The sequence below is a fragment of the Phoenix dactylifera genome, chromosome 16 (genome assembly GCF_051530095.1).
Source record: "Phoenix dactylifera cultivar Ajwa chromosome 16, Ajwa_hap1_PhDact_Kaust_v1.1, whole genome shotgun sequence".
In the NCBI taxonomy this organism is placed as follows: Eukaryota; Viridiplantae; Streptophyta; class Magnoliopsida; order Arecales; family Arecaceae; genus Phoenix; species Phoenix dactylifera.
The window spans coordinates 12,037,793-12,053,674 of NC_143205.1; the positions used below are offsets into that span (position 1 = coordinate 12,037,793).

The 15,882-nt window shown below is 39.8% G+C and overlaps 1 protein-coding gene across 2 annotated transcripts; it reads left to right on the top strand.

The window, feature by feature from the left end:
* The first annotated feature begins 2,502 nt into the window (after nt 1-2,502).
* Nucleotides 2,503-11,867, top strand: LOC103696933 (TLD-domain containing nucleolar protein). Of its 2 annotated transcripts, none has more exons than XR_016398706.1 (7): nt 2,503-2,904; nt 2,983-3,606; nt 6,188-6,366; nt 10,183-10,421; nt 10,493-10,706; nt 11,338-11,463; nt 11,555-11,867. XR_016398706.1 is itself a non-coding variant. In XM_008778662.6 (7 exons), the coding sequence occupies exons 1-7, from the start codon at nt 2,746-2,748 to the stop codon at nt 11,651-11,653; spliced, it is 1,626 nt and encodes a 541-aa protein (XP_008776884.4). In that variant the 5' UTR covers nt 2,503-2,745; the 3' UTR covers nt 11,654-11,867. The 2 variants fall into 2 exon arrangements, 1 of the variants encoding a protein (XP_008776884.4); XM_008778662.6 differs by having other exon boundaries at nt 10,507-10,706.
* Nucleotides 11,868-15,882: the final 4,015 nt, after the last annotated feature.

The following is a 15,882-nucleotide window of genomic DNA, read 5'->3' on the forward strand; positions in this document are numbered from 1 at the left end:
CCTAATCCGACTCGACCTAATTATTAAACAGGTTAAAATGGTCATGGGGCTGGAACCCGAACCCAACCCGATTATTAAATAGTTAAACGGGTTAACCTATTTATGATCCGAACCTGTTTAGCTCAAACCCAAATCTTTTTGTTACAGGTCGGTTTATAGGTCGGGTCATATTTTGCTAGCACCATGTGTACTGTATTGACCTTTCCACAGTTGAACAGAAGTTGTATATGTCACGTGAAAGAAGGATTTACATTCCTTGGTGTGAACCACCAATGGATTGTGCAATAGCCACTTCGAGATATGTGCAGGTAGATAAATAAAGAAGTTCGGTATACTATGAGATTTGTGTGAGGTGTGATCCAACGGCTAATGTCATGAAAAAAGATTAATCATTCATTCGTTTGAAAGGTACAACCCGAACCCTTTGCAATTGATATGGATGGGGTTTTCATATGTTATTGGTGCATAAACTAAGAAATGGATTGAGGAATTGATGGAAATGTTCTCTCTCTCTCTCTCTTTCTACCATTTTTCCTTAGAGGTTTTCCATCTCCCCAGTCTCCATCTCCTCCCTATCCAATGCAAATTATGCTTGTCTTGGTCATGGAAAAGAAGGATGGCACAGGGAAAGATCCCATGATCCTGGCCTCCTCTAGCATCACCGACCAATCTACAGCTAAGCAAAGTCTCCCCCATCTCAAAGGATGGACACGATGTGATGACCAAAGCTTCATTCTCTCTACCTCTTTTTCTTGGTCACCCACACTCTCATACCTTATCGTGTTCAACTGTTATTAAACTATGCACACCAACTTTTTCTCCCAACAGTTTGAAGTTGAAAGTGTGTATCATTTGTAAGCCATAATCCTTAGGATTTGATTCCTCTAGATTTGTTGGAAAACTACCTCTACTCTATTCCTCCTTATCTTCGCAAGCATATCATCACTATATTTCTCATTTATTTCCAATGTCTACTCCATTATATAGGTGTCATCTAAGGAAAATCCTAATTTTTGAATTTGCTTAGTCAACTGTCACAAGAATGGAGTTCGTGTCATTTCCACCAAATTAAGCATTACTCATCTCCTATTACTTGCATTCCTTGCATTTCTACCTTTAACTCAAATACCACCAACTCCTGGAGTGAAGTTGTTCCAACATCTAAGGTTGTAAATGGGTCGGCCAGACCCGCTTAGACCCGACCTGATCCATTTTGGAGGATCCGTGAGGTTGGGTTAGGTCCTAAAATTCGACTTGTTCTATTTCTCGGGTCGGATCTAGGTTTATTAAATTCAGACCCGATCTGACCCATTTAAATTTGGATAATTTTGGGTTTTCAATTCTATGATCCGTCCCGACCCAAATTTGTAAAATTATTTGGGCCCGCGAGTCATAGCTCGTGAGGGTGCAAACAAGTAAGTTAGCCTATACCTAGAGAGAATATATCTCACATCAAAATTTATTTAATAAATAATAAATTCTTTCTTTGATCAACTTATTCTATTTATGTTTCCCTTCTATTGGAATGGTACATTATGTATTAATCATAGAGCTTATCCATTCAGATCATAAGTAAGCAGGTAGAATTTCTTAGTTGAAAATGTGGGCAAACTTGAAATAGTTTTATTGGGAATGAAGACTGAGTTGACTTTCTATGAGCTCCAATTCATCGTATATTATTGTTTTGCTTGATCTTTTTATTTAACTTCAAAGATTTTAGATATTATAGCCCACATTTATAACAGACACCAACTCTCGCTACGATGGACAAGAACTAAGAATGCAAGGAGATCATAGCTTTTTACCCGAACCCAACCCAAACCCAAATTTTTTGAGTTGAGTACGAGTTATACATGGACCTGACTCGACCCGAATGACCCGTTGGGTCAAAAATTGTAGCCGTGGATCCGAACCGATCTGATCAGATCTTCTATTGGATTGGGTTTGGGTCCAAAATTAAAATCCGAACAAGGAGCTAGGTCAGATCGACCATGGAACTATTATTAGACCGCTCAGATCGACCATGGAACTATCTAATAATTTTATCTTAGGGTGAAATAAATCTAGAATTTTTTTGTATGAGTACCTTTGTCAAAATTCAAGTTTGCGTGAATACTCTTTTAAAATTTATATTTATTTATGTATTCTCATAAAATACTATTTTTGCACAAATGCTCCTAATATAACGGTTCTTCTAACATCATTAATAAAAACCATATTTATTTTAATTAAAAATAAAATAAAATTTTAAAATTATTTTTTTGTCCACTACGACGTTCGTCTTGTAAATATTTCTTTTTGCACATCTACTCATTAAAGAAATTCTATTTATTTTAATTTGGAAATCGTTAATTTTTTAACAATGTTAGATGTTGTCGATATATATGTCAAAAAAAAATAAAATAAGTGTCCTATAAGTAAATATTAATTTGGAGAAGATTTTCATGCAAAATTTGATATTTAACAAGGTATTCATGTAAAAAACCTAAATCTATGTAAGATCCTGTTGCCGAGGTTCCATGGATACGATCCGTCTAATAATTTCTCGATGGGCTTTATGGAGCCTAGAGGAGTGGAAAATCTAATGGTGTGGTATAATTTCTTGGAGCTGTCGCGTAGGAGGGTGTCCAACCGAAGCAGCACTCCTCAACGTGGCGCTCTCCCGTTCCAACGACAACTATAGAAACCCTTCTCCTCTTCTCCCATTCCTCTTCGTCCGATCGAGCGAGGTATAGAGAAAGAGAGATGGGAGCCTCATCGTCTACCGAGCATGGCTCATCATCCCAAGAGCAGCAGCAAGAAGAATCCCTCGCAGCTTCCACCGGTTCCCTCCCCACCCTTCGGACTGCCTTCTCCAAGCTCTCCAATCCCAATTCCTCCACCATCCCCCTCTCTTCTCTCCAGGTAAATCTCACACCTCGTCAATTGCTCGTCCTTCTACTACTATTTGACATTTCCCCTGCTCTTTTTCCTTGTTCTCAGGAGGCATTTTCTCTAAAAGTCGCAAACTTTGCATCTGAATCGCCCCCAATACCGGTACATTTTCCCCAATTAATGCTTAATCTCGGCCCATCGGTCGCCTCCTTCTTCTTCGCTGCTGTTGATGGTACGGTTGGGGTTGATTGGGTTGGTTTCTTGAGAGGCTTCAATCGGTGCTGCGCGAGGATGCCTGTCTCATCATCCCTCAATTTGCTGTACAAGATTTACGCCACGACGTGCGGAAAAGCTGGGATTCCGTGCAATTTGGAGTTTGATGCGGATGCTGATGATGGAAAGGTTGGCGGGTCGTTCGAGTCGGGCGAGTTGCTTATGCTTCTGTGGATGTGCTGGGTCATGGAGCAGGGGTTGAGGATTTCGAAGATGTGTAAAGGGGAGAAAGATCCTGTCGTGCTACCTGATGTGATCCTATTGATGCTGTCGGCGTTTGTGTCGTGTGGGGTGGTGGTGGAGGATGACGAGAAAGTGCGGCATTGTGAGGTTTTGGGTGTTGATAAGAGTGTTTCCGCACAGAAGCTGCAGACTTGGGTCTTGACAACCGCTCCAGGCCTAGCAAATTGTGTTTCAAAATATGTACAAGAAAAACTTCAAGCCTGCGCTACTTCAGAGGTATGAAGGATTTATTCTTCAGTAGTTGACAGGCTAAAGTTAGGTAAAAAAAAGAGCACCGTGTTTATTTATTTTATGGATAGGCATATCATGGCATATAAAAATGTTTATTAAAGAGTATCAAAGATGCTATCAAGCAACTGTAAATGTACTTAAGGTGTTTCTTGGCATTTTCCTTCTTCTTTTTTTTATTCTTTTGCTTCATGAAACCTTCCCAAATGAAGGCGAAAAACTTATCCAAGAAAAAGAACATTACTAAAAGATCCCACAATCCAGTAAAAGTGGTAAAAAAGCTAGGCTATTAGAACTTTCATCAGTAAAGAAGTTGATATTTATTTATGCAGAGTCAAGAATGGTGGGTTTATGAAATGTGCGAATAAACTATTACTTGAAGCAGGTCGATAAATCATGGGATAGTAAATAAAATCAGATTAGATGAACTTTATCTGGTTATTGCATTGATTGATTTGGTCTTGTTTTGAATTAGCTGTGGAAGATCCAAATCAAACATATTGGCACTGTTTTACTAAATAAAGTTTTATGTGTATAGTCTTGTCCCGTGCTATGTATGGGCATTGACTATATGTTTAAGACTAAAAGATTGCACTAGCATTTGTGTGTAATATGTGGTATCACATTTTTACAAAACTTAACTTTTATGAACATTGGAAAAGAAGACTGAAAGGAAATTTAGCATAACCTCATCGACACATACTTAATTTCTTTTGGAGTTTGCAATATCATTGTTTTTTAATATTTTTATCTGGCTCCATGGCTAACAAAAATTCATGACCCTATGCCTAAATACTCTAATGAGACTAGGGCACCTCCATGCTCCCTCTAATCGATTGCTCTTAGTCATTCATTAATCAACATGATACATCCACCCTCTTCTCTTCAGGTGAAAAGGAAAGACCAAAATTGTTAATAAATGAATACATGCATGCATGTACACAAGAAAAAAGGGGCAAGAGCCTAGCTATGGACTTGGAGGTCCATGTGCCCAGTTTAGGGATTGATACATCCATCTTAACTTATTTTTTGAATTAGGGACTTGGAGGTCCATGTTATTAACTTTAGAAATAGAGGTCCCTTTTGCTATTTTTTTGGTCCCAGAGCTTAAAAATGGTATAAGTTCCCATATCAATTTTCCTAGGCTTTTGGTTACTCCATATTTGGTGTTCACTAACCTTGAGGCTCCCAGGTGGTTCCCAGCATCCAAGTTCGGTATGCACTAGGGTCTTTGTCCTTTTGGGGGAAAAAAGCTACCTTGAGAGTGTGAGTTTGAGCTAATCATGATTCTATTTTGAAGAAGATTTCACATTTCGAACAATGGTGAAGTTGAAGAATTTGCATGATTTAGGTCCCATGGTTCAAAATTTTGTGGGAGTCTAGCTTCCAGGCTTCAAGTATCTAAAATCTGATATGGGGCACTAAAGTCACTTGAACTTTGGGTCCATATTTGATATGGAACCACGTCTCCACACTTTGGACAATCCAAATTTCGTATTGGCCTGAGGCAACATTTGCTTTCTGGTTCCAAGGCCAAAAATCTAGTACTGGAGAAGGTTCTAGATCTTATATGATCAAAATTTGGCATGAACTCATTAGTTCATTTTATTTGACTATTAATTTGATCCATCTATATTGGCATGATTAGGCTTTTAACCTTAGGACTGGCTTAGTGAGCTTTGTGAGACTAATATATGTGATTCTCATTTTGGTTTGGTCAAGATTGATGTTATCTTTAACGTAATTTGGAAATTGCCAGCCTTTTCCAATCAAAATTTGATGGGTCTTAGCTCAACACAGCAGAACTGAGTTCTTGAGTCACTTGATTCTTCATATCTTGAGTTTGATATCAGTTAATGGTCATGGAGGTATAGACTGCATAACACATAGAACAGGAAGCTTTTGAGTCCTTGATGAAGTTTAGAAGGCTTGTTTCCAGTTCATTGTTTTTATCTGTTTTCACTTCTATGATTGGTATATGTGATCTATTTGATGATCAATGCGTCTGAGTCCAATCAATTCTACATGGGCTGAGCTTATTTTGTTTTACTGGGTATAAACTAATTTTAATGATAATTATTGCCATTTATCTATGGGAAATTCTAATGATTTCGTTGGCAATAATTTGAGGCTTTAAGATCAGTTGGCAGTTTCAGCATGAAGAATTCAGATTAAGACAGCCACTGATTATGCTGGCTGTAGTCTGTTGTGATCTTTAAGCTAAAGTTGATGTGATGTCAATCTGTTGAGGGCTCTCTGTGTGTGTGCGCGCGCGCGCGTGTGCGTGTGTGCGCGCGCGTGTGCGGGTGCGTGCATGCACACATCTTTGAGTGCATGCATGGACAAGTGAGAGGATATACATGAATGTTCATGTATCTGTACGTTTTAGATAAGAGTTTCTTGTATCAAAATGAGGCATTGCTGGCTGCCTGTCCTGCCATCGCTGGAGTTGGTCTTCATCCTTAGTTCTTTGTAGAATTGAAGCTATCAAAGTTACTTGCCTTTGTATGGGTAAAGTCAGTATTTCTATTTGATTCCTTTTAATATAATTTTAGTTGCTTATGAACAGGACAGGACGGATTCCTCTAATTCTTCAGCTGATAGTGGTTGCTCCAGTGACGCCTGTGTTACATATCTCCTAACACGAGGAAGGGCATGGGCAATATCTCTCGCTATGAGAGATAGACTGAGCGAAGAATTCCTAAGGGCATCTTTTCTTGGAATAGACTCTAAGAACCTTCTGTATAGGTTGGTCATCCCCATCTCTTTATCATGTTTTAACAAATTCTTCTTCTAGATGCCTGCTTTTTTAAAAAACTGAGCCTTTTGAAGTTCATTTGTGCTGTAGACTGCTGATTGCTGTTTATTCATTCTTGAATCATCATGTTTGTGAGTTAAGATGTTCAGAACTTGTGCAGCCCATTGGTTTCAATCAGAAACACTTCACTATATTTTATAGCCTGTGATGGTTGCATTCTAGTTTTTTACAAGGAAAAATAGTTGTTCGCTTCATGGAAACTTTCAGTTAAAACTAGTTTTATATTGCAGTCAAAGAGTCTGGAGTTAAATGGACCATCTTGAGAGGTCAGCGCATTGGTATTATTGTAGGTGAAGCTTGAACATCAAGACCTTCAAAAAGTTGACATGTAGAACTGAGAGACATTGACAAAGATAGATCATATGTATCAACTCAAAGGAAGAAATCATTGCATTATGTTATATCGATGTTGGATTAATGGTTGTTACTGTATGTACTTGTAATCCCAAGTTCAGATTGTACATTTGTGAGTAGACAATCTCAACAAACATTTTATCTGAAGGCTAAATGAAAGAAAGCTCCATCAGAATAACATTAAAGCTAACAACTTAAATGAAAGTTCTCCATGATTATTGGCAGTTATTATGAGGAATATTAGTGTTTCTGCAGTGTATATTTCAAAAAGGGACTACTTTCTTGCCTTAAACGTGCAACATTGGGGCATATGGATTGTTTGGAAGACCAGTAACAACTAACAATTGTATCAAGCACCAGCATCTTGGATGTAAATACACCGTTTCTCTTTATTATGTGAAGGCTCTGAAGCAAGAATATATCTATCCCAAATGTTTAGGTCTAGCCCATGTTACATCATCCAGTAAGGCAGCTTCAGTTGCATAAGCTGGATCTATATCAGCAGAGGGTGATTATGGCTCTCTGACTCGTACTATCATGGTGATGTTAAAAAAAAGGTGAAAAGGACAGAGAAATATGAGGTTTGAAGGGATTTGTATGCAGGTCAATTTATTGATGGAGACGACCCTTTCATTTAACAATAAAGTGCCGACTTGATATTGTATTGATGTAATTCCATATCATAGAGGTACTTCATAGTAAATCCTCTTATCCTAATTTTTCTTCTGTTAGTTTCCTTATTTATATATCATGACATATTATTAGAGTAATGATTCTGCTTGCCTTGGTTATTTGCTAATATACCTGCTGTCATTCAGGGGAATAGATATAGATATTCTAGAACCTAAATTCCCAAAAATTGCACATGCATTCTTCTTTTGTTCTATGTACAACCATATATGCTTTTTTGTGCCCTTGCTGAATATGTATCGATTATAGTTTCTTCTTTCAGTCATATGTATCTCACATAAAGATTGCCGAACTGGTACCGGGTCCCGTACCGGTCGGCACCCGGTCCGGTTCAGTACTGGTATGGATCGGACCGAACCGATAGTGAACTGGTCGCCAAAAATGCCACAACGCGCGTGCTGTGGCAAATTTAATCGAACTCGGTGCGAACCGACTGGTTGGTTCACACCGAGTCCTGGTTGAACTAGACGGAACTGTTCCGAACCATTTTATATGCTCGAGCCGACCCGGTCTCTGACCGGGTCGGCTCGGTTCGGCCTGAATCGGGCGGTACGGCCCGGTTCGGCATTCCTAGATCTTACAAGAGATGCACTAATTTAGGATGCCTTTTATTCATTAAGCTTATTTTCTACTGCACTGAATCTTCCTAATTATCGAACAAATTATTCTTTACTAGAACATAATTTCTTCATTAAAACCAGACTTTTTTTTGTTTTCCTTAAAATATATACCATTATAAGAAGACTTATATGCTAACAAGTCACTTCCTTTTTTTGTGATGTGTGCTTTTTTCCCCAGATGGGGAGTTACCTATGTAAAACTAATAAAGTGTAAAAGAAAAATCAAGTATAAAGCTGATTAGCTTTAATGAACCTTTAAAATGATATTCAGCTGCATAATTTAAGTGGTATTAAAGCCATAAGTTGTATGTGTTGTTCTACTAAAAGATCAAGAACTAAAACGAGAAATGAAAATGAAGAGCAAAAAAACTATGAAAAGGGAAACCAAACTACTAGAGGAATGGACTACAACAAATGTTAGACATTCTTAAAAGTGAAATTAAAAAAACTTAAATGAATAGATAAATAAAAACTAGAAGAAACATGAAAAGCATTATTGAAGAATAAGATAAATAATTAATGAAGGAAAAGACATGCATAGTGAGCAAAGTGAGAGAAAGATGAATAAAATAATCAAAAACGTATTCTTGATTAAAAGATGAGTTGTTTGCCTAAGTGAGCCCTAAAGTTAGCAGTCTAGACCAAGGTCGGAGGAACCGATACCGGACACCATACCAGTTTTTCGGCAGCTCAAGTCAGTACGGGCTATGCCGGGCATGTACCAATGAGGGCACGATACCGTGGGTGAGAGAAAAAGAGAGAGAGAAGAGGGAGAGAGGCTGGTGGAGGGTGGTGGACGCCGACAGAGGGCCACAGGGGGCCGGCAAGGCCGCAGGAGGTCGGCTGCGGGTTTGGCTGTGGCCGACCCTTGTTTCGTTCGAAATAGGAAAATTGGCTGCGGTCGGCCCCTCGCGGCCCTCCGCCACCTCTCCCTCTCCCTCTCTCCCTTGCTCGCTTTCTCTTTTCTTCTCCTTCTCCGGCTCCGGCAACGCGTCTCGTTTCTGTTGCTGAAACCGTACCGGTGAGCTACTGGTACGGCTCGGAATGGGCAAAACCGTCCGGTTCGGGATGGTTCCGCCGATCTTGGTCTAGACTGAATGTTTGCCGTCTCGGAATGGGGGAAACCATCCGGTTCGGGATGGTTCCGCCGACCTTGATCTAGACTGCTTGTTTGTACTTTATTATGCTTAGCCTTGTTCGATACGCGCCTATGATTACCAGCTATTTTTGTATTCAAAACTATATCAACTATTGATTATCTGTGGTCTCAATTCTTTGACTATATGTCTGGAATCACCTGTTTATAATGATTTCTTATTACACTAGAAGTTAAAGCTTTTTCCAGTGACCAGTAAAGTGTAGGGAAAATTTGATAACATGTATTTTTTCATTTTAAATACAGACTCACAAGTTTGCTCCTGTTACTTGCTCCAGTACATTCAACAGGAGTCATTCATCATAAAGATTTCTTGCTACACAGTTCCCTGAAAACTCATAAAAATAGATAATAACTTTCATGATTTTGTTGTTGTTTTCAATGTGAAATCTTAAGTCAGCTTTGTGCTTATAGTTTCTTCTTTGAAACTGGAGGTCAGTGTTAGATTATGTCATATTTACTGAAGCTCAAGAAAGGGTGGAGAATTATTTTGAACATTTATGGGCTGGTCAGTAAAATGAGATTAGACTTCCATTTCTAATTAACTATTGCTGTTAACTTCTCTAACATTGGCCTTTTTTCATCAAAATCAACATCATCAAGATGATCATCTCATCCTTTGTTAAGTTTGTGATTGCACTGGCATGACATGCAACTGTAATTATTTATGTTTTCACTATGCATCTAGAAAAGCATGCATCTGTCACTATAGCATATTCATATCTTGAATTATGTTCCCTGCATCTTTGTTTCACCTGTTTATTGCTGAAATAATCAGCATTTTATTAGCTATTGTTTAATTCATACTAGTTGTAGCATGCCGTGCTATCATAATGAATTCACAACTTCCACTTGTTTCTTCTGACACAAATTGTCAATTTTGAAAGAAATGCGCATTACATTTTCTGTTAGATGTGCACTTGCAGGTCATCAATTCATGGCAAGGGATTAAGCAGGTTCTGGTCTAACATTGAAGGTTATAACGGGCCCTTGGTGATTTTACTTTCTGCTAAGTCAGCAGATGCCTCTGAGGGTGACAGCAGCACTGGAAGATGGGTGATTGGTACACTAACCGGTCAGGGATTTGAAAATAAAGATATATTTTTTGGAAGCTCTGGACAACTTTATGCTATCAGCCCAATTTTCCGTGTGTTTTCACCATCTGGTAGGTTTTTAAGATGTTTTTCTGTTTCCAAATTATTTCCAAATTTTACTATGAAGATAAATGATTCCTAGATGTTACCAAGCAGGAAAGGAAAAGAACTTCATATACTGTCACCTGCATCCAACTTTACGAGTATACGAACCAAATCCAAAGGCTGTTGGCTTGGCATTTGGTGGAAGTGTAGGAAACGAGAGGATTTTTATAGATGAAGACTTTGCTCGAGTGACAGTTCGTCACCATGCAGTTGACAAAACTTACCAACATGGCTCTCTTATTCCCAGTCAGGTCAGAACTTTGAATTCAGAGCTTTTGTCATTGGCATCTTTTCTTGCTAACTTTCTGGTACTGATGTTTCAGATGTTTTCACTTATTGCAACATGAACAGTTGAATCATAGAGATTCAGGGCAAAATAGAATATTTAGTACCTTCCGAGGTTGCTTTGGTTTTATTTTCTCACTCTAGATGTAGTATGAATTGGATAGAATATATATTGTTGACTGATATATGATTTCACATCAATCTAATTTCTATTACATGTACTCATCTAATCATGTATTGATTCTTGAAATGAATTTTATATGTAGCTAGTTCCTGTTGAACAAAATTTCAAATGAAAAAACAATATACTAATATGGCAAGGAAAAGTTTTTTTTCCCCGAAAAAATCTTTGATTGCCTACCAGTTAGGTACCCCATGCCCAACCATCATCTGATAAATGGATTTGAAGAGCCACAAAATATGCCTCGTCTCAATGTGGTTGAATACTCATTGAAGTTAACAGCAAAACATGTTTATTATTCTTTGACCCATGTACAAAAGCTCACATGAGACAATCGGCTGAATGCTGCCATTAGTCTGATATTGCAGCTCATAAGGCAGCCAGAACTGTTGACTGCATGTTGTGGTATGATGCAGGGCTTTTTACCTGTTGAAGCTGTAGTTCTGGAGATTGAAGTATGGGGTTTTGGTGGGAGGACTGCAAAGGAACAGCAGGATGCATACAGAAAAAGAGAGACACTCTTCAATGAGCAGCGGCGAAAGGTTGGGCACCTAACCATGCTTTTGTGATCATATTTGTCGGTAACAGTGCTAAGTTATATTCATATTTGTCTGTTTCTATCTCATCTTGCAGGTTGATTTGAAAACATTTGCCAGCTGGGAGGATTCCCCTGAGAAGATGATGATGGACATGGTATCTGATCCAAATGCAGTTCGGCGAGAAGACCGATAGATGAAATCAAACTAAAGTGGTCGAGAAATAGTTTGTCCAGTATGGGTATTGTACATTCTTGTTCAGCTCAAATAGGTCTGGTAGCAAATTTTTGTGCTAGGCCAGTGATATAATCAACATCGAGATCCATGTTATATATTTTGAAGCAGGGAGTTAAGCTTGCAAGTGAGAGGCTACAAACATGCCAATTAATCAGGTTATCAGTTTTCATTAACGTATTTGTGAATTCTACAATGGAGAGCTCTAACATACAAGTGAGAGGTATAAACATGTGTTTATCAAAAAGACGGTCTCCGGTGTTCATTGCTGTATGTATATGATTGCCATGGTGAAGTCCAGCAAAAGGATGCAGACTGTCTTGCCCTCTCCTTTTGCTGGTTGGGCATTCGATTATGTCTCAAAACCTGCAACATGGTTAGGGGTGAAATGCCACTCGAACCTAAAGCTAACTGGTTCTTTCATAAATGCGTTAAAATGCAATAGTTGATGGGACATCTAGGGGTAAAGCATTATTTTGGTGCGGGTTGCTAGAGCGGTATTAAATCGAGGTATACTCTAAATACTCGGTATGATACTAAAATTATAGAGGCCAAGATTGGCCACTCGAACCTAAAGCTAATTGGTTCTTTCATAAATGCGTTAAAATGCAATAGTTGATGGGACATCTAGGGGTAAAGCATTATTTTTTGCTCATCTTCGGTATGATACTAAAATTATAGAGGTCAAGATTGGCCAATAAGACAATGATGGATAAGCTTCATCATCGAGAGAAAAATAACTTGGATCACCAGCAAAAGTGCAAAGTCCTTAAATGACTGCTTAGTGATAAAGAAAGTAGGGGTGCAAAGACAGCCAGAAGGTTTGTCTAGAAGCAGCCACCTTTGGAAGAGTGTCTAATAGCTTACTGATTGAGCACTCTTGTGTCGAAGATGAGCAAGGCTAAGCGATCTGCCGAAGTTGTAGGATGTAAAAATGCATCGGTAAGCTAAAGTTGGGGCATGGCAAGGGGATTGGAGAGTTCGACTGGGTGTTGAGAGTTGAGAGGCACAAGATTATGGAGGCTGCAGCATAAGCATATAAGTTTATAGCTCGATTGGGTCACTAGTCAAGCTACAATGAAAGACCATGACCCATAGGTAGGTTGTAGCTCGACTTGTAGCTTACGGTCCAGCTGTAGGTATCCAAACAAACAAACTAGTCCGCCTTGCTATTAGACATGTGAATGTGAAATAGCCTATTACTTCTTCTAGATGCAGTTATATAAGATTGATAGTTTTTGTCCTTATATATGTGAGTGATGCTTAGGTCACGTAAATTCTTCTACTATATTCATTTGTGAGCCAAAAATCCATATCTAAATATATAAAAAGTTGAACCTACACTATGTCGTTTAGCAAATTCGTAATTTGCAGTATTAGATTAGTCTCTTAAACTAAATTGATGAGTAATTTTTTTAAGTGGGGGACTATTCTAATTGTCTTAACCCCTTAGCATAGTTGCAATGGTCTTAGGTTCAAGTAAGTCGACCAGACCAAATCCAACATAGTCATATATTTAACTTGGAATAGAAGGAATGAAGATAATATCATATTTGATAACGATTAAGTGCTTGTACTTCATTTTGCACTTGATTTTAAATTAAATATTTTTTAATTTCTAATCAATCATTGCTATATGGTTAACTATCAAATGCTCATTATTCATGATCTGATTTTTGAAACATGTAACTCATATTCATTAATAAACATCTCAGCTTTAAACAATTTTAGTTTAATTATTTAACACACCTAAACCCAACCAAAAAAAAGTTTGACCATTTTGTGACGGTATTTAGAAAATTTCATTCTTAAGAGGTTAGCAACAGATTGACTACAGGTTAGCAGCATTTTATTATTATTATTATTTGATAAAAATATTATTTTATTATTTTCTGAATGGGACTGGGCGAAGCCGCCTCCGCCGCCCTGACGCCGCCGTCGCTGGCATCACGCACGCCCTCGACATTCTCGGCGGGAACACCCGCATCACCGTCGCTATGGACCTCCTCTGCGGCGACACCCACGTCATCGTCACCATGGACGACCTTAGGGCGGCCTTCCGCCTCCTCCTCCTCCTCCTCCTCAACAGTGACACCTATATCACCGCCGCCATGGGCGACCTAAGGGTGGCCCTCCTCCTCCTCCTCCGCCTCATCTCAACCGACGCCGGTGACCTCACCGCCCATCGCAGTAACGATCTAGCCCTCCTTGAGATCTGTGCGTCCACCAGAGATGGCAACGACCCAGTCCTCTCCGATGGCATCGTCGATGACGGCGGTGAAGGAGGTGGCTCGAGGGCCAAATGGCGGCTGGCCGGCATGGAGGATCATGTCGATGGACGTCTCAGTGAGGAAGGAGGACGCCAAGGACGATCATCGCGAGGTTCGAACGAGGCTGAGCACCTTGACCTCAGCCAAGAGGGCCATAATCCCCGTGCTCCCCATGCCTACGAAGATGATAGAGAGGTCCTCCATCTCCGTCGCTCCATCACCATCGTCGGTGCCCTCACCTCTCCTCCTCCTCCTCCTCCGCCTTTCGGCGATCACCCGCCACCGCCTCCACCAAGCTCCAGGCCTTTTGGGGTAGTTCTAAATACACCCCCCCGATTGCTCAGGACACCCCCCAAAAACCAAAAAGAAAATACCCAAACTAACCTTTAGTGTAATTACCATATTGCCCTTGAAATTTTCTCAGTACACCCCCCTTCCTCCTCCTCCGTCTCCTCCTCCGTTTCGTTTTGAAAAGGAAAAAAAAAACCACCCCTCAAACCCCCCTTAAACCCCTCGATCCATTTACATCGTTTAGGCGATCTTTGAAGGAGATTTAAGCCCCATTCGAAGCATGGACAAGCAACTAGTGATTTGGGACGAAGAATCGGCCGCAAAGGTACGTGTTCCACCTTGTTTCGAAAGTTTTTTTTTTTCACGGTTCGTGCTCCGTTCGGCACTGGATCGCCGAACAAAAGGCTTCTGTTCGGCTGCACAGTGCCGAACAGAAGCCTTCTGTCCGGCAAACTGCAGCCGAACAGAAGGCTTCTGTTCGGCTGCACAGTGCCGAACATAAGGCTTCTGTCCGGCAAACTGCAGCCGAACAGAAGGCTTCTGTTCGGCACTCTGCAGCCGAACAGAAGCCTTCTCGTGCCAAATCGCGTGCCGTGCTGAATTTTGTGCCGAACAGATCCTCTGATTCATTAATTCTTGGTGATAAATTATTTTATATGTAGGGCTATGCTACAACCGAATCGAGTATAATTGGATCAGAATTTGTACTGGATTACACAAGCGAATTTACAACTTACGAGGTATTATAATATATTGTGCAATTTTGTATTAGTTTAGCGAGCTATTTTTACAACTGTGTACTTACATAAATTGTTTAATGTATAGATCTTCAAGAGTAGAGAGGACTTGTGTAATTGGTGTCGTGAAGCTGGGAGGCGAAATGGTTTTGTTGTTGTAATCAAATCATCCGATGCAGGTACCATTTCTAAGAAACCCAGAATTACGTTAGGTTGTGAGAGGGGTGGGACGTACCGAACCACAAAAGAAAAGCGAATAAAGACTGCCTGTGTGACAAAGAAGTGTGGATGCCCTTTTGCATTAAGAGGAAAGAAATTGGATACTGCGGATGATTGGATATTACTGGTCGTATGTGGAGTGCACAATCATCCCGCTGCAGAGAATCTGGAGGGGCACTCATATGCAGGGAGATTATCTGAGCAGGAGACGGAATTGTTAGTGGATATGTCGAAGAGTTTGGTTCGTCCAAAGGACATATTATCCACATTGAAGGAAAGAGATGCCCTCAATGTTACGACTATCAAGACTATCTACAATGTACGTCGACGGTTTAAGGTTGCAGAGAAAGCCGGGAGGTCTGAAATGCAACATCTATTAGGTAAATTATCAGAGGCTAAATATATTGAGTGGCATAGGAATTGTACTAATACGGATGTTGTGCATGACTTATTTTGGGCACACCCTGGCAGCATTGATTTGTTCCGTGCATTTCCCCGTGTGTTGATAATGGATTGCACGTACAAGACGAATAGGTATCGTCTTCCGCTCTTAGAGATTGTGGGGGTGACATCTACTGACATGACATTTTCAGTTGCTTTTGTATACTTAAATTCTGAGGGGGAAGAAAGCTATACTTGGGCATTAGAGAGATTGCGCAGTGTCATAGCTGATG

Bases quoted from the DNA above. Each gene is read 5' to 3' on its own strand.
- LOC103696933 (XM_008778662.6), top strand. From the start codon at position 2,746: ATGGGAGCCTCATCGTCTACCGAGCATGGCTCATCATCCCAAGAGCAG. The intron at 3,607-6,187 runs GTATGAAGGATT...GCTTATGAACAG, and splicing joins AAGCCTGCGCTACTTCAGAG to GACAGGACGGATTCCTCTAA. The intron at 11,464-11,554 runs GTTGGGCACCTA...CTCATCTTGCAG, and splicing joins TCAATGAGCAGCGGCGAAAG to GTTGATTTGAAAACATTTGC.